Source organism: Lycorma delicatula, chromosome 1 (assembly GCF_047948215.1).
Source record: "Lycorma delicatula isolate Av1 chromosome 1, ASM4794821v1, whole genome shotgun sequence".
NCBI lineage: Eukaryota > Metazoa > Arthropoda > Insecta > Hemiptera > Fulgoridae > Lycorma > Lycorma delicatula.
The window spans coordinates 256,863,647-256,882,938 of NC_134455.1; the positions used below are offsets into that span (position 1 = coordinate 256,863,647).

The following is a 19,292-nucleotide window of genomic DNA, read 5'->3' on the forward strand; positions in this document are numbered from 1 at the left end:
TTGAAATTTCTTTAAGTTAAAATAACATAATTTCTAAATTTCTGACTGTACCTACATTTCCTTTGGTGTACGTGTTTATAGCCGAGAGTTACAAACAATAAGTAACACAAAACTCCGATGGTAAAATTATCTGGAATCTATTTAGTGATTTCAATAGATTTTTTGGCGCTGAAATCGAAAAATATTTTAATTTTCACAAGGTTTTTTCACTATGTCGTTTTTTGTTCCATCTCGTATAGACGTTAACCTAAGAGTCATTTTGTTAAACTATTACATAAACAATGATAATTTCTTTTATGGATGAAAATGAAGTTGTTATTCTGAATAAAAATATAGATTTATGATAAAGAATATAAAAGCAGTAAGTAATAAATTTATTCAAAACTTTACATACTAGGCACTTTCGTGTTTGGTAATTTTGATCACATGTTTTATCAATTTCTAATTACTGCATGTCTGCCTCCCCACCACCTCCACCATCAGTTACTCAAGACAAAAAATTAAATTCAGTACTTTTTTACAACTAAGATTGCATTTAAGCTATTAGTTTTGTCAGTTTATCCATTTAACTAATAATTTTTTTTTATGTACTTAATTTTTTCAAATAACTATGCTTATATTTTACAAGTAATTTTATGTAACTTATATTTTACAATTTTTTATTAAATTAGAGACCGATGGCGTCAAGGTTCCGTGTCAATGACCCTGACTTGTTTCTATAATTGCGGAAACTTTACTGTCAAAAACAACAAAGAAACATTACAAAAATAGTAAAAAAAAAAAAAAGAAAGGATATTTCGCATACTTTGGTGATCATACTTAGGAGATCAACACAAATCTTGGACTCCTCACAAGGTGCGTTCCGTAAGTGTATTGAAAGCTTCGCCGCGATCACAAAGAAAAAGTCTTTCCGCTTTGGAGTGCCTATGGTTTGAAGAGAACCAACCGATGACAGCGATGATTGTTAGATTGTTAATATATAATACGGGGATTCAATTAAAAAATAGAAAGGACATTTTTTTACCCAAACCTTCGATCAATTATATACCTCATAAACCAGAAATACCTGTTTCTTCACCACCAGGTAAATGAGATGAAAAATGCGATGAAGAAATGCTTTCACAGGCCATGCTAACGAACCGGATTAAAATTATGAATATAATACTGGAAGTGATGAACAAAAACTGTTCTAGCAATCCGAATTAAATGAATTGGTGAGGAACTTAAACCTTCTTAAGGGCTTCGCTGAACTTTTAGGCTCAAGATTTAAAGAAAAAATTAACTCCTGGTACTACTTATTACAGGTTTAAGAACAGAGAAAAAGACTTTGTTCAATATTTTTCTCAAGAAAATGCAATAGTTTACTGTAACGATGTACCTGGGGCTCATGTAACGATTCCACGTTGACGATAAGTTTTCTTTATGGAGACTGTTCATCGATTCGTCAAAAAGGAATCCTAAGGCAATTCTTCTGAGAATGGAAGTAAATACACTTATTTATCAGAGGGGCATTCTGTTCATCTGAAAGAGTGTTACGAAAATTAGAGTTACTTTTAATTAAACTTCGGTTAAAGTCCAAAGACAATTTGTGGCGATTTAAGGATACTTTTTTTTTACTTGGATAACAAAGCAGTTATACCAAATATCCATGTTATGTGTGCGAGTGGGATATCGTGATAGAAAGCAGGAATGTAACAAAATGAAAATGAAAAAGAATGCCCACCAAGGACATTTCTTTAAAGGAATGTCCACCACGGGGTTAATTGAATCCAAGGGATTTAATTAACCACACATCTCAGGAATGGTCGAATTGAAACTGTACAAAACTACACTTCATTTACACTCATACATATTATTCTCATTCATCCGCTTAATTAATACCTGAACGGTAATTCCCGGAGGTTAAACAGGAAAAAGAAAGAAAAATAGAAGGGGAAAGATTCCAACAACAAAACACGAAAGAAATAGTAAGATGAAACGTGAGCGTGATAGATGGATGACAAATGTTGGATGTTAAAAAAGGACAACCGGCTGCGAGACCAAAGTGGACTTTTTCCTGGACGCACAACGTAACGTCGTCATCAGCGCCCGGACACGATATTTATAGTAAATAAATAAATATTAAAAATTAACGAAAAAACTAAACAAGTTTTATAAAAAAAAAAAAAAACGGCATAAATGGAAAAGACCATGGCATTCGTTAAAAGCGAAATAAAACCACGATGAAATATTAAATTAATATTCTAAACTAAAGCAATAAAATTACCATCCGCTGTGTGCCAAATGGTATCAATAGCCGAAACATATTATAATAAAAATAAAATATCTGAATATAAACGGTCGGCCTTAAGAAATCGTAAACCATTCGATAACATCATTTAATTCATTGTTTTCCAATATATTACGTAAGCCACTAGCATAAACTTCCGACGCAATGCCGCATTACAGACACAATCCACAAGGATATGGTGTACAGTTAGTAGGCAGTTGCAGTGAACCCAAACGAGTCCATCTGTTTGAGTCATCAGATATCCATGACTGAGCCTAGTGTGCCACATTCGCAAACGGCAAATAATAACCTCCTCTCGACGGTTATCCCTGCACGAGGAACTCCACGGTGACACGGTATTCTTAATTGGATGATGTTTATTGTTGATGGTAGCAATCCACTTACTTTGCCAGTCATCTTGAACCACCCTATTCAGAAAACAGACAAGATCGTTCGAAACAACACGATTAGCGAAAGGAGGCTGAAAACAAGTCTTTTGCCACACTAACAGCGCTCATTGCCTTAAATTTCAATATGGGTGAGAATCCAGCAAAAGTTCATAGTTGTGTTATGTTCAGTCATTTGAGAAATAACACACTGAATCTCAGACAACAGGTTGTCTGGAGTACGTTATTATTCGCCTGTAAGACACTACTTATGGAATCTCAAAACACAAGTACGTGTCGAAATGTTAGACTAATTATGTTTAAGACCACATGAATAGCATAAAGCTCCCCAACGAAAATACTGACATGCTGGGCAGGCCAATCATGTATGTTCTCTTACCAACCACAAAAGCACAACCAACAATATTAAAGTTTTTAGAGCCGTCCGTAAAAACTACAGCATCTGGATTCACGCTAATTATAAAATTATAACTTTTTCCCCGTAATATAACCGGATTTGTGTAGTTTATAAGATACTGACGAAGACTACAGTAATTTAAGAAAGAAGCCGCCAAGGGGGGTAATAACATCAAGCAACAATAAGAACTGGATGTAGTTGTAAATCTGGAACTAAGAAAAGGCGTTAAGCTCCAATACCTAGCGGAGTAGTACATCCGGCTTTCCTAATATCGATGTAAATACGAGTTAGAGAACACCGCATCAAAGGTTGGATGATTTAGTCGTGCTTTAAAGCAAAGTGCATAGCAGCAGATCATTTAGCTCACTACTGTCAACCAGTAGACTTACCCCAGGGCTTGAACGAAACGCACCAGTAGCCAGAGGGATGAATGAATGAACTCATCGAGCATTCAAACAGCGGTGGACCGAGCGGACTAATAAGCCGCGCAGCCGTAGTCTAAGCGGGACCGGACCAGAGCTCTGTAGAAGCACAACTTGCATACTCAACCAGCTCTCCAACGAGTATCAGATAAAGCTCTCAGCATGTCTAGCAATTTTAGACATTTTACCTTTAACTCCTTTAAATGTGTTACCCAAGTTCAAGTTAATCATTGGTCAAACCACAATTATAAAAATCTAACCCACGTGCATGGTTCAACTGGTTCACCATGTAAAAATAGTTGAGGGTCAACATGGTCCCTCAAGCGTGAAATGCAAATACAGAACGGCCGGGAAGTCAGCGTACCCCTAAAGTTAACGAAAAATATGAGTTAGGATGTGTTTAGAACATACGATATTTTCGTTGGGGTTGGTTAGCAACAGTATTTTTTTACAACGCCACACTCTGAGTAAAAGAAAGCTGTGCTAATATGGTTGACACGAGTAGTTACAGCGTTGAGGAGCTGTTAGTGACAAGTGTATCGGTTGATTAACGACAACATACGAATCAATGAAGCTAACTAGTAATATATTTCGGCAACGCTTGAATAAGCCGCTACCACAAAAAGCATTAATGTTGGCTTGGAAATAACGTGCGTTTGAATTACGTCTATCTTTAACACTACGTTAAAGATAGACAGCGGACTGGACGAAAGTTAACGTGACATGTGCTGCTGTTGCAGTTTCCATTGAACAATCCCAAATGAAATAAACTCGTTAACGGTCAGCTAAACTTCGTGTACCACGGACGACAATGCCAGGACCGTATGAAAAAGAACTTGAAAATTAGGCCGTTTCGTTCGATGTTAATCAATGAACTGTCAGATGCAGACATGGAACATCGCGCTGCATCCTGCCGGGCTTTATTAGAAAAAGTGTATCGGTTGATTAACGACAACATACGAATCAATGAAGCTAACTAGTAATATATTTCGGCAACGCTTGAATAAGCCGCTACCACAAAAAGCATTAATGTTGGCTTGGAAATAACGTGCGTTTGAATTACGTCTATCTTTAACACTACGTTAAAGATAGACAGCGGACTGGACGAAAGTTAACGTGACATGTGCTGCTGTTGCAGTTTCCATTGAACAATCCCAAATGAAATAAACTCGTTAACGGTCAGCTAAACTTCGTGTACCACGGACGACAATGCCAGGACCGTATGAAAAAGAACTTGAAAATTAGGCCGTTTCGTTCGATGTTAATCAATGAACTGTCAGATGCAGACATGGAACATCGCGCTGCATCCTGCCGGGCTTTATTAGAAAGATTCCCCGATGCAGTGCACCGGAAAGGTGCTTTTTCGTGACGAATGTGCAATCTGTAGGAGTTCGCGTGCCAGAAATGTGTTATTTTGAGCGAAATAAATGTGTTATTACGCGACAGAGTTAGAAAGAAATCCACCGCGCGTTACGGGCTGGAATGAAAACTCTTGATCTGTTTGGCCCTTATTTTTTGACGGAGTGAATGCAAAAATTTATTTAGAGATGTTGGAGGCAAGGTTAACACTACAGCTTCAAAAGAAGCACGATTTCATGGAACTAGTATGGTTACACAAAGATGGAGTACCTGCACTGTTTTTTTTATCAGTCCGCGCGTTTCTGAATAAAATATTTTTCCAGGACTTCGGATTGGCCGGGGTACTCCAGCGTCACCAGCTGCGTTATCATGGCCACTATAAAGTCCTGATCTCACCACACCAGACAATTAATCATGGGGAATTATCAAGGAACACGTATCTGCACGTCGCTACACCACAAATGAAGAATTGCGTGACGCTGTGATGGACACCTTCCGTAACGTAACACCAGAAATGTTCCGTCCCATGTCACAGAGGACGTGACCACGTGCATAGAATTCTGCGTGTAACATAATAATTCATTAGTATATCGCATTTTTAGTTTATAATTTATTACAATTTTTTAGTTCTAACTTTAGGGGGTACGGCGACTTTCCGACCACTCTGTGCATTTCGTTTTCTCTGCAGAAAACGTGAATCCAGTCGTTTTACACCACCACTCTGAACGGGTGCCCCTCGCCCATATCTAAAGTTCTACAAAGAACGTATATTGAGAAATCATCTACGAATAACATAATAATAATAACAATCAAACATAATAATCATCTACGGGTATGAGGTTGCTTTCCAGTCCAATCAGCCGCGGTGACTGACCTGATCCACCCACGGCCCGAACTTTCCTCCACACAACCGATGATGGAGTTGTCCCAGAAATGACATCGACATAATTCAGCCATGATTTCCGTTTAGCACACCGAAAGACACGACAGCATGTAGCCCTCGCATTGCGGAAGGCGCAGAGCAATTCGTCGTAGGTCTTCGATTGAAATTTATTAAAGTCCTGCGACGATCCGTTAGTGCACTCCTACAGTCTTCATCTCACTAAGGAACAGCATGCCGCCTTAGCTTTTCAGATGTTAAGAGGGGTAAATTCATTCGCGCTATAGAGTATGAGGTGTAAACTTGGGTTGCGCTACCACTCTTGTAGTATTGGCTGAAGGAATCCTTGTATCCGATCCAATCCGCTTTCTGAACCACCCATCTGCGTGGCTGACTCTGAGGCAAATCACTACCACCGACTGAGATAACTACCAGTCTGTGATCGCTTCCAGAGAAGTTTTTGGAAACACGCAAGATAAGACGTGGGACTAGAGATGCTGAGAACAAGGACAGATCACGAAAATGTACCTGCCGAAGATATAAATGTGCATCGTTCAATAAGCAGAGATCTATGCTCTGCCTCACTCAATCAACTATAATGCCTTGGGAAAAACATGATGATGATGATGAACATGAATGGTGATGAGCTAATCGCCAGTTATTAAGCAGGGTAAAGGAATCTGAGAAAACGGATTCCTTTACCCTGCAGCTCATCCTCACTGATATCGAACTTGGTGGAAGGTATAAGTTTCAGATATTCATTTTAAATGACCCCAATATCCTTACTTGTGACTGCAGGAATGTTTGTCGTTAGCGGAATTCGGGATTTAATTTCCTTCAGGAAAACAGCCACACCTTCACTTCTGCTGTCCTCAGATTGATGGTCGTATCTTTCGCACACATAACCACAAGAAGACCAATTCCGTAAGCATTTCCGCAGAGCATGGAGACGAGTCTCTTGCAGACACAGTATTAAAGGATTTGCTTCCTTTAGTAGGATTTCAATATCCTGATGGCGACAACGGATACCGCAAACATTCGAATTAATAATATTGGTACCCTTAAAAATATTATTTTTTTTGTTATATACAAAACTCTGCGTGCAGATTATTTGTCAAATACAATCCGGTTTTTGCTTCTTTGGGCACTTCATCGGCCTCCATATCTGAATGATGGTGGGTACTTGGGAGCCTGGGAAACTGAATATACCATACCAGGCGACGAGTTTTTAATAGATTCCTACACAGGGATTATGGTATTTTGCTGCGATGTTGATACAGCGGGAATTTTATTTGTTGGTGGACTGATTGGGAGTGGTTTTTGGAAAACCATTTCGGAGTTACTAGCAGAAGTAACCTTCTTGCTTGCACTCGGTACTGGAGTAGCAGATGTGAAGAATGGATTTAACTTGGTCTAACAACGCCTCTACCATTTTGGTTAATTCTTTGAAAGATGCGCATTCGTTTTCTTTTTGCTCTTCGTTAGAAAGAACTTGGACAAAACTGACATCGAGTTGTACAGGATCCCTCATGCTAAGGGATTTTCTGTACTCCCGACGAGCCGCAGGACACTTTCTGCTCGGTAAAATGTTTAATATAGCCATTTTTTCCTTATACAGAGGGCAGACCTTGGAGAGTGTGGACCTTTAAAAAGAACAAAAGTTTCTATTTCACGGCATCTGCTATCATCAGGCCCCTTACAGCCGCAACAGGCACAAACGTCTTCGAGCAAACATATTTGTTGTGACCAAAACTCTGGTACTGAATTCAGAGTCTTGAATTTGATGTATACGGTTGTACACGGACATAACTAGCCAATTATTCGCTCGGGAACAGTTGGAGTCGTAAATATTAGGAAAAATGAAAATGTCGGCACATCAACAACAATCTCCTTTCTCATGATCCTTTGCACACACGAAACTGAGTTCGGTGACAGCTCTTCTTATATTTTTGATAGTTCAATATCGGCAGTCGCAGTAGATGTCGGAAGAACTTTCTTGCTGGAATTCAGTGTATTGTGAGGCTCCACTATCACTTCATCATTTTATGACTCAATATGTAAGCTTCTGGTGGATCCCCAACATAATGGAATTTCAGGCAATGAGCACGCTGCTACTGCGGAAAAAGTCTTTTTTCAGTCTCCTTTCGCCAATCGTGTTGTTTCGAACAATCTTGTCTGTTTTCTAATAGGTTGGTTCATGATGAATGGCGAAGTGAATGGAATGCTCCCATCAACAATAAACTTCATCCAGTTAAGAACACCGTGTCACCGTGAAGTTCCTCATGCGGAGTAACCGTCGAGAGGAGGTTATTATTTGCCGTTTGCGAACAGGGCACACTAGGCTCAGTCACGGGTATCTGATGACTCAAACACATGCACCCGTTTGTGTTCGCTACGACTGTCTACTAACTTTACACCACATCCTTGTGGATTCTGTCTGTTATGCGGTATTGTGTCGCAAGTTTAAAGTAGGGACTGAAATGCGAAATATGCTAGGGAATATGTTATCTTATGTTTTACAATTTCTCGGTGCCGTCCGTTTACATTCAACTATTTGAATTTTTTGTAGTACATTTCAGCTGTTTCTACCAATGTTAATTTAAATATTTCTTTATTTAAAATATAAATATCGTGTCCGGGCGCTGAAAACGACATTTCGTTTTGCACCCACGGAAAGAGATTCGTCCTTTTCTATATCTGTAAGATCTAGAAGCTTCCAATTCTGTAAAGGATTTAGCTTCCTCTATGCTTAACAACAAGAAAAGGCACACTAGATATTTTACCTCTCACCGTTACATCTCTTTTTTCTTTATCGTTTGTCACATCATCGGCTGACAAGGTCGGTCGAAGCCTTTTCAAACTCCCGGATTTGTTGGTCTTTTTTTAGTGGACCAAGAACCACCGAAGGATTTTTTATTGAGACTGACATTCTGTTCCCACGAGTACTGGCGATATAACGGACTACTCCAGCAGAGCGCGCGCGTACTGGAGCTAAGACTTCATACAATCGGGTAATCCTGGTGCCCAGGATACATCGTTCAAGACTAACTACAAAGAGCCATCCACCCACTGGCACGACAGTTTCCACACTAGGTTATGGTTGCATTTTGTAAGGTGTCAGAACAACATCGAGCACCGAGTGTAAGTTTAAGAAGTAAACGACAGTATAAATACAAACAAGCTGAAAATTATAAAACAACTTATTTTTATAAGTAGAATTTATAATTACATACCCTGAAGGGTTTGGAAACAGTACTTAGGTTGCCGGAGGGATGGGATAGGGATATCCTCTCGAATAATCCCGTCCTCCATGATCCGTTTGTCGACACCTGTTCTGGGCGCAGCTTTGGCCCCCTGAAACAAATTTGTTTAACCTATTAGTACGATTCAACTGACAAAGCACATTAATACAAGTTTAGTAGTAAATTTCATAAAAACTTAATAGTAACTCAGCACAACCCTTGTGAAACTAAAATAAAAAAAGTTATTGCTGTTAAGATTCAAACTCATGAAATTACTTGCTTTATTTATTTTTATTCAAGAGAAAAAACCGTATTATTATGTTCACCCCTCAAGTCTTATGATATTAATAGGTTATAGTTATATGTCGTAGGTAACATTCTAAGTCAAAAAATAAGTCATTCTTCAAAAAGAAGGTAGTTGTAGAAAGGGGTAAATAATGATCAAAAATCAATTACGTCTTTGAAAGCTAATTATTATAAAGCTGATTTACGTACACATAAATTATTTTTTTACAATTAACAATTTTTTATAATCAACAGAATTATTTTTTTACAATTAACAATTTTTTATAATTAACAGAATTATTTTTTTAACAATTAACAATGCCAAAGCGTGGAAAGCCTAGTACCGACCCCTCTGACGTTCGGTTTTTCAAGAAAAGTTTTCTTCCGAAAATGTTATAAGAAACTCGAACATAAATACTACGAATATTTTCTCTTTTTTAATTATTTATTAATTTTTTTTTATTAACCAGGATTTAACCTTCTTATACCAAATGTGTACTTGATAACAATCCTCTACATTCTTTCTCTTATTTCGATCGCGTCCTTGTCGAGTAACCAATCATGTAGGTTTACTCCTGCTACATCCGTAAAAATTACTAAAGAAAAAAGAATTCACTTTAGCCAATGACGCTATTTTGTTTTTATCCTATACAACATTAAAAAACTAAACACTATAAAAAATAAAGAACATATCATTGCGGCTTTGAAATTATTAAACTGATCAAGAAACGCCCTAAAAAGAACATTTGTTTAAAAATAATTCTGGATTATTTACGTTGTTATAAAAAAAAATATTTATAAATTAAAAGGAAACTTCTGCTTATACGTCCATAATTTCTTTTTGATAAAAATCGCTGATTAATTTCAAAAAGTAAAAATAACTGGAGGAAGCAAAATGTTCTGACAGTTAGGAACACAGAAAGAACTAGTATTCCAGTAATACTAGATTTTGCTTCCCCCATTAAAAAAAAATTACGAAATGTTTTCGTAAGCGTGTTTGGTCAAGGACGATTTTTAAGTCAAATTTAATGTTCTACGATATTAAAAAGTTCTACCCCACGGACAAATTACAAGAAAATCGATAAATGCAAAATAAAATTAACAAAAATTAAATTTTAACCTGCTTATTGAACAAAATTTAACATTCAACTAACAAGGATAGTTCAAACAAATACTTTCTTCAGAAACAACACCATCAATACAGTTTTAAACGTAACGAAAGATATTTTAATATACTAGAATAAAATTTCAAAACACTCATCGACTAAAATAAATGCTACATTTTTATCTCTGAATTATTCTCACAGATTAAAGTGAGTAACTGAATACTTATACATAATCGGCATTGTACAACCATTCACGCGATACGTAACGAATGGACTTAAAATTAACATAAACATATCACAAAAATAAAATACATGAGAAAATACGTTTGACATACGTAATGATGTCAAGTTTTTATAAAAGATTGTTATATCGATGCAACGAAGAAAATTACCAACGTTTTTTACAATTCTTTTCTGTTTTCCCCAAAACCAAAAACCCATAAAAATTGTACATTTTTGCTTAAAACTTACTCGGCGACAAAAGAAGACTGCTTCTTGATTTAAATCACACATATTGGAATTGACTTTTTTTTAATCACTCAAACTTTAAAAGTATAAACGATTTAGTTGACTTAGCGCTAATTAATAGAAATTTGTTAATGATTATTATATCATTGTTATTATCCAAGTACTATATACGTTTCCATTATTAATGTATTGAAAAATATCACATTCTTCAGAGTTCTGGAGGGCAATAAACCTTAACGTCGTCCATAATCTGTTCAAAACAATCACGTTCACGTTAACTTTTTAGTAATAACAGGACGTGGTCTCAAATATCTATCATATTTCTTCATTATAAAGCAATTTATTCTCGATATTATCATTAGAAACGTTTAAACATGTAAAAATAATTAATATATAAATTTAAATTACACAGTATACAATTGTAGATAAGTTTCCACTTGGATAGACAGAAAAGATCCCCGTTATCACTTGCGTGATAAGAGTAAAAACCAAATATTGAAAGTTATCGACGGAAGTGGTCTGTGCCAACAGTTTTTCAACTGTACGGAGAAACAAAAACAAGGGCAAGGATGTTACTTCATTTTCCAAAAATTTGCGTAATTTGAAAGATTTATTCCGTCCATCAGTCATAAAACTGAAAATTATTATTACTTTTAAAATTACACCTTTTTGACCAGAAAAATCGAATGAAACAATTCTCAGATCTGTATCTCTCGTAGTTTTCATGATATCCAACATAAAACGAAAAATTCGTTGACGAAAAACACGTTTATCGGGTTTGAAGAACAATAAATTTGTTAAATGACTTTATTATTAAAATTTGTAAATTTAATTCTGAGAAAATTTATGTAAAAAGTCTATGAAAAACAAAAACAAAATTCACCATTTATTTTTAAAAACCAACAGAACATAACAGAGAAATGAAAAAAGAATTTGAAAAAATTAAAAGACAGTTTTTAGTACAATTGATTTATACCGTTACAAAATTAAAATACTTTTAATCAACTTAAAAAAAATGCTCACTTTAGTTTATACTGTCTGTATTAATTTACAGTAAATGTTTGAAAATTCCACCACTGACCACGAACTTTTCAACTCGTTTCCTTATATTTTGTCATCAACCTAATGACATCTCTGGATTCCATAATTAGCGCAGCAATATTAAGAAAACGAGCTATTAGTTTATCAAGTGTGTCTACTTTTTACTTATATACCTCGCATTTCATCCATTTTCATAAACAGTAATCTAAGGGACATATGTTTTTTCTATGAACCTTTTTCCCCATTTCAAGCTATAGATTCATTCTCAAATTATTTCCCTTTCTTCTAATCACCTGTGTATATACTCGCGTGTGTGTGTGCGTGTGTGTAGAACTCACACACATAAATTTCAGAGTTTCTAAGTCCTAAACTTCTGTCTTTATCCTCTGATAAGGTTGTCCTCCCTGACAATGGCTACTTGGAAAAATATAATAAAAGATATTCCAACTGGTAATTATTCCATTAAAAATAGAATTAACTTAATAAATCAAATGTTTCCCTTTACCATTTATCAAACACTTTAAATTATATTATTTCTACTATTCGGCAACATTACTTTCTAACCAGCAGAAGAAATTCACGAGTAAAATTTCACCACCTTCAAAACATTTCTTGATACGGCATTTCCTTAATATTTATTAATTAAATTTACCCAAAGAAAGATTATTAACAATGATCAGATACTTTCAAGAAAAATAACAACACTTATTGTTGTGATAATAAATAAAATATTATTACTCTGACGTTAGAAGAATCTATATCAACTGTAGTACAGCATACTCGCAACGGAAAGAAGTGGAAAATGAATTATCTCGCTGAATTATAGTTTGAACATAGAAGAAAATAAAAACTCGGAAGAAAACATGGAAACTGTTCTAAAATCAATGAAAATAGGGCAAATACTGTAACACCAGGGAGTCATTTATTTTTAAACTATTGGAACGAATACTCCACCAGATCTACTTCTTACAATTTTATGTGGCGACGGAAATGGCGCATTTCGTCTGCCATTTTATTTTTTAAATCGTTATACAATAATATAATATCCAGAGTTCCTTGAGCATAAACATAAATTGACTAATGATTTTATGGGGAGTGTGCAGCTGTTTTGAAATTGCATAAGCATAAAAACTACTCAAACATGTTAGCTTCCATCTAAAATAATATACGAGTGTATATATATATCTCACATAATCAAATAAAAATATGGTCATGATTTTGTTTTTTTTTAACTAGAATGAGTAAAGAAATAACATTCCGCATTAAATCATTAGTGAGAAAGATATTCAGAAGGTAAATATATAAATTAATATGAAACGAAGGAAATGGAATAAGGGAAAACTAAGATAATGATGATTTAAGTATTAAGATAGAAGAATAAAGAACTCCAAAATTTTGTTTATAATGCAACGTAATTACTACAGACAAATGTACTATAGACAACTGATGCGAATTAACACAAACCAAGGACAGATTTTACAAGTCAAATGTAGTTTACAGAGTTAATTATAAATTTTTAACGTTTTTAAATGGCACGTTTTGTTGCATAGAAATACGATAATAAAAAAAAAATCAGTTTAAAATGTGAATCAAGACCCGAAAACTGTTGAAAAACATGTAGATTAGGGGAATTTGTGTTTAGTGGCGAATCAAAGGAGAACCGTAGGTTAAAGTCCAACTATTAAGATTAGATCAGCTAAACAGAACGGGCAACGTATATCATATTTCTGTATAATACAATAACATAATCTCTGTGATTTATTTTTAACGGATTAACCGTAAAATACTATTTGTATTTCACAAAACGTTGTAGCAGTCTTGAAAATGTATTTCAAATTTGTTTATACACTGCCAGAATTTCTCATTTATTACGAAAATGATAAATAGGTTAATTAATTAGCTACTCCTAAAGAATAATTAAACTTGAGCAATTCAAAAATATATTAAATCAAAATTAATAAAACTATGAGTACGTAGAGACAGCTTCTTTTGTTACATAAAATGTACAAAAATTTCACGATGTATTAGAATACACAGTATTACTAAAAAAATCGATTATATACATTATACATTTCTGACGACCGCATACGAACAGAATATGAAAGAGAAAAATTAATTCTTTACTTATTTTGATATAATAAATGGTCCATTTTTTACTTTACAGAACAGTACAAATTAAGTTTCTAAACAAATACAAAAGCGTCTTATTGAAACAAAAAAAAGAAAATAAATAACAATAGTAAGACAATTTTATTCTATTACAAACAAAACCAAGATAAGATAATGATATCAAAAATAAATCGTAAAGTAATAAACAAATAACCTAATTCTCAGTAATACTGAATATCCTACTTCTGTTAACAGCTAATAATCAGGCCCCCGAAAAGCGTATTCCTGTTAGGCCAAAAGGTGCTAGCACCGAAAGAACTTCAGGGAACGGACTGAAGGGGAATCACTCCGAGAGTACGAAGTTCAAATGCGCCTAGTCTCCCACGATCAGCCCAGCCTCAGTGGTCTAAAGAACCGGAATGCAAATAACAACTCCGTCCATAAACAAAACACAAAATTCTATAACCGCCACTAAATAAATAATGACCCACCCGATAAACGAAAGATACAGCAGCAAGGGACATTCGTCCAGGCGCTGTGATTAGTAGGGAGACAATAAACTCCCGCCATCGCTATCCTTGCGTTCCGTTTCATCAAGAGTAGTATTCTGTTAATTGGCAGGTACCCTGGCACTAACCCACCGGGTTAGTCTAGTAGTGAACTCGTCATCGCAAGTCAGTTGATTTCGTAGTCGAGAGTTCTAAGGTTCAAATCCCGGTAAAGGCAGTTAGTTTTATACGGATTTCAATACTAGATCGTGGATACCGGTATTATTTAGTGGTTGGGTCTCTATTTATCACACATGTCAGGAACGGTCGACCTCAGACTGTACAAGACTACACTTCATTTACACTTATACATATCATCCTCATTCATCCTCCGAAGTAACACCTTATGATGGTTCCGGAGGCTAGACAGAAATTAAAAGAAAGGTAACCTGGCACTACTGTTGTCTCCGTCTTGATTGTTCTGTTTTTGTCCCACACTTTTCTTTTTGTCTCATCAAAACTTTCATTATCCTTTATGTCATTTATTAACTTCAGCCTTTTCCTGTCTCTTCTTTTTTCACCTTCAATGGATCTTTCAATAACTGTATTTATTATTCCTTTTTCCCTAATTATATGCCCGATACACTTTCCTTTCTTCCTTCTGATAATCGCCGGTATTGTTATTTTTTTATTTATTCTTCTTAAATTAATACTTCCACGTTGCTTAGTCTGTCCATCCATTCTATCTTCTCCATCCTCCTCCAGACCCACATCTCAAAAGCTTCGATCTTATCTTTTTCCTTTTTCCCTAGTATCCAAGTTTTACTATCGTAAAAACGTATACTCCAAACATAGCATTTTACCGATCTCTTCCTCAATTTCATCCATGTTGCCTCAAACTAGGTTTTCAGTTAGTACTATCCCGAGATATCTTATCTTTTTACTTGTTCAATTTTTCCTTTTGTTGTTACAAGATCCATATCTTCCCTCTCAATTACCTTCATAACTCTTGTTTTTTTCATTTATTTTTAACCCGTATTCCTTCATTCCTACTTCCATGCTTTTATAATTCCTTGTTATGTCTGAATGTCTTTAACTACAATCACCAGATCGTCAGCAAATTTTGACACAACTTATATTTCTTCTACCTGTCCTTACTCCTTTTTGGTCGTCCAATATTTTTTCAACATTTCCTCGACATACAGGATAAACAGTTTTGGTTATAAACAGCTGCCTAACTCTAAACAATTAGGAGATATTCATTGAAGTTAGCAGGCACTGACTAAGAGAAGACTGTTGTTCGCACGGCCACCTGTACGTAGCTTGCTCAAGAATGAGCAAACCTTGCTGGCTCGTACTATTAGCACCTGACAGTAAAATCACAAATGTAGTCTACAAATAAGTTTTAAAATAAAATTTAATTAAAAACCAGGCAAACTTAACAAAAGTGAGTATTGTATTATCTACAACAAAATAAATTTGGCTTTGAAAATAAATTTGATTGAAAAACTGATTTTATCAACATTAAACAGGATTATAACATTTTCTTATAAAATAGTTTTAGTTAAATGTACATACCTGTTTAATTCTAATTGTAAATAATTTATACTGTAAGTGGTTTATGCATGACTTCCAATCAATAGTAAAACACGACCGACATGAATGCCAACGGCATTGGGAAATATGTTAATATTTTATTAGTTTTTTTTATTATTAAATAATAATTGCTGCTACATCAAAAATGAGAAACGTTGGAGGAAAGAGTGCTTTTCAAGCCTTTAATTGTCATTTATCAGTATTATTCTCACAAATTACTCTCACAACCATTAGGATAATGAACACAGCGGGGGTCTAGCTAGAGGCGAAGGAGGAGCGAAGCGAGCCCTGACCGGCTAGTTCTTTATAACAGCTATAACCTTTCTAGATAACTTTTGTAATGTGTACTAAACAAGAATCGACTCAGAAACGTTAATAAAAATAATTACGGATCAAAATAACTAAACAGCAGTGATTGTAATTATGACTCTTAATCCGGCACATTTATAGCTGTAAAATCAGGATTCATCTTTCGTTGTATGCAACATAATAAATTAAGTATTCCCACTTTATTCTACACATTTTTACATTCCCTACAATATACCTATTTCAAAGGAAATTCTAAATTATTAAAATTTTACTTTATAACATTCAGAAATAATTGGAACAACTGACGATCCTAAGAAGCCTAAACCGTTAGAAATTGTACAATATTACCCAAGTCTGTGTTATAAGCATCCCGATCCTAACATTAGCACATTCTTAAATCTATTCCAATTGTAACATTAAGAGAAGTAAGAATAGGTTCACGATGTTAAAAACAAAACAGTAAATAGCACTTTTAAACTGAAGAAAAAACGGAATTGAACAACCTAAACGTAGTATTTCTTTTTGAGAAACTTTCATGAAATCACACAACCCAAAATCTTATACGGAATCTTAGATGAATATGTGTGATGAATATTCATCTCACTTCGAACGAGATGAATATTTTTCCCACAATTGAACAAATAAAGTCCAAAACAATTACTTGACGAGATACGTCATACCATAGTGTTTTGAATAAGTCTGTTGTATTCATGATCACTACATTTTTGGAAAATTATGATAACTCAGCCATTCAGAATGCCTGAACCATCTTGGGTAGTATAGAATTATTTTCTTGATCGTTCACTAACAAAGAAAATCTAATATTACAAGTGTTTATTCTCGTTTGGCGATTGGATTTTATGAAATATTGGTGTAAACTGGCCAGTACTGGTATTTTCATATCCTACAAATATCAAATTTACAAATTACATATCCAAAAAAAGGATGTTGTTTTTAAATATTACATTCATTAAAATTTAAATGAGCATATATAAGAAATATATTGAATTTTTTCTATACACTGTTACAATTATCTTGTATTTTACCTTGTAATAAATTTCAAGTTTTTCACACCATTTTAATATTTATTACAGCATTTACTGCAAACAAAGATCAAACACTTTTTTTATCACTCCGCTAATCACGCTAATCAGCGTGGAGTAGTGAATCGTATCGGGATCTCATCCGATCCCGGGTTCGAATCCCAGTCAAGCATTTTTCATACGACACAAAATTTCCATTTCATACTCCCATGACATGTTCGAGCATATATGGTGAATCAAACATCCAAAAAATAATTATTAGCAGCTATTAGCTTTGTAAGCAAGTTAGATTGTGGTCGAAAATGTTGCTTACAACATGGCGCTACATGCCACAATCCAGTACAACTATCGAACGTAACTACCGAGTAATTAATAGCAGGTATGTTCTGTACGTTCTCCAGACCTCTCCCAACACTCCAATGTCTCCATTTGTGGTACAACCAAAATATTTCAAGGAAATCTCTCACTAATGAACAGAAAACATATCGAAGGTTTTCCAGCACCAATAGTGGAAAAACGAAAAATTCTACCTAACACCAAAAAGGAGTTGAAAAGGAAGGAAGGAAGTGCGTGTGCGTGTGCGTATATATATATATATATATACACACACTTTGTTTATATATATATAAATATAAATAATAATTAATTAATAATGTATGTGCGTACACACACACACACACACACACACACACACACACACACACACACACACACACACACACACACACACACACACACACACACACACACACAACCGAATGTTTCTTGGGAAGTTAAGTAACTTCCCAAGAAACATTCGGTTAGGTACATAATGCAGTACTGCGAACATAGGACAGAACACGTGTCACTCTACCCTTGACTTATTGAATTTCAATGCTATTACGACTTTGCACGCAAACTTTCCTCACAATATGATATTTTATGTTTCCAATATTGAAATTTCTAGCTTTAAAAATAACTTAATAAATTAAGATTTTTGTTATTTTATCTACCAATTTTCGACAATAACATGTATTTAAAAAAAGCCAGAAAAATTTAATAAATTTTAAATTGCATTCTTTAAGCACGTAAGTTCTAATTTTCACCATCGATTTTGTTGGCGGTAGATCTGGGATTATTTCAATGTTTAAGTACCTTCACGACAGATTTAATGTAATAATAATCACAAATCACGTTTTTTATTCAAGGCCAGAAATGTAACTACTTGTAATTAAAATGCCAAGCTAGTAACAAAAAGTGGATTGACATAGTTATACCATAGCTAACCGTTTGATAAGGTTCTGAATTTTTAACTCGAATCAAATCAAACATTAAAGTATGAAAGTATGAAAATCAATTCTTTTTATTTTATTTACATCATTGTTATTTTTTTAAATGTTCATAACATTTCATCCTGGCACACTTCGTTAATAAATATGATAAACAACCAACTACACTAGATGCGTTATATCTTTGCTGAAATATTTAAGTTTAATAACTCCCTTCATAATTACTATTAAAAAAAATAATAATAACGATGGCTTTATTTCATAAACCGAATATTGTTGAATGCAGCTTTACCGTTATTTTGAAGTTTCAAAATATTCAGCAAATATTAACGTAATCATTATTAACTTTATCGTTCAAATTGTAAATATAAATGTCTGATATAAAATAAATTATCACACGATCCAACCAAAGTAAATTCTGACGAAATTTCAATTCATAGTTAACGGTTCTGGTTATTCACAGCTCACAAATCTGGCAAATTCCGCATTTTAATATATTATTACAACGAATATGTAACAAATTCTTAAAAAATTAATCGAACAAACAGTTGCGAATACCTGAAACGGGAAATAGGAAAAGCATTAAAATGAAATGCACAGTAA

The 19,292-nt window shown here is 34.5% G+C and overlaps 1 protein-coding gene across 3 annotated transcripts in view; it reads right to left on the minus strand.

The window, feature by feature from the left end:
• MFS17 (Major Facilitator Superfamily Transporter 17) overlaps nucleotides 1–19,292 on the minus strand; it is a 334,641-nt gene that overhangs the window by 153,100 nt on the left and 162,249 nt on the right. For all 3 annotated transcript variants that reach the window (XM_075376088.1, XM_075376081.1, XM_075376071.1), the window contains exon 2: nucleotides 8,968–9,088. In XM_075376088.1, coding sequence (XP_075232203.1) covers nucleotides 8,968–9,046 — 79 coding nt within the window. In that variant the 5' untranslated portion in view covers nucleotides 9,047–9,088. The remainder of the gene's footprint in view (nucleotides 1–8,967; nucleotides 9,089–19,292) is intronic.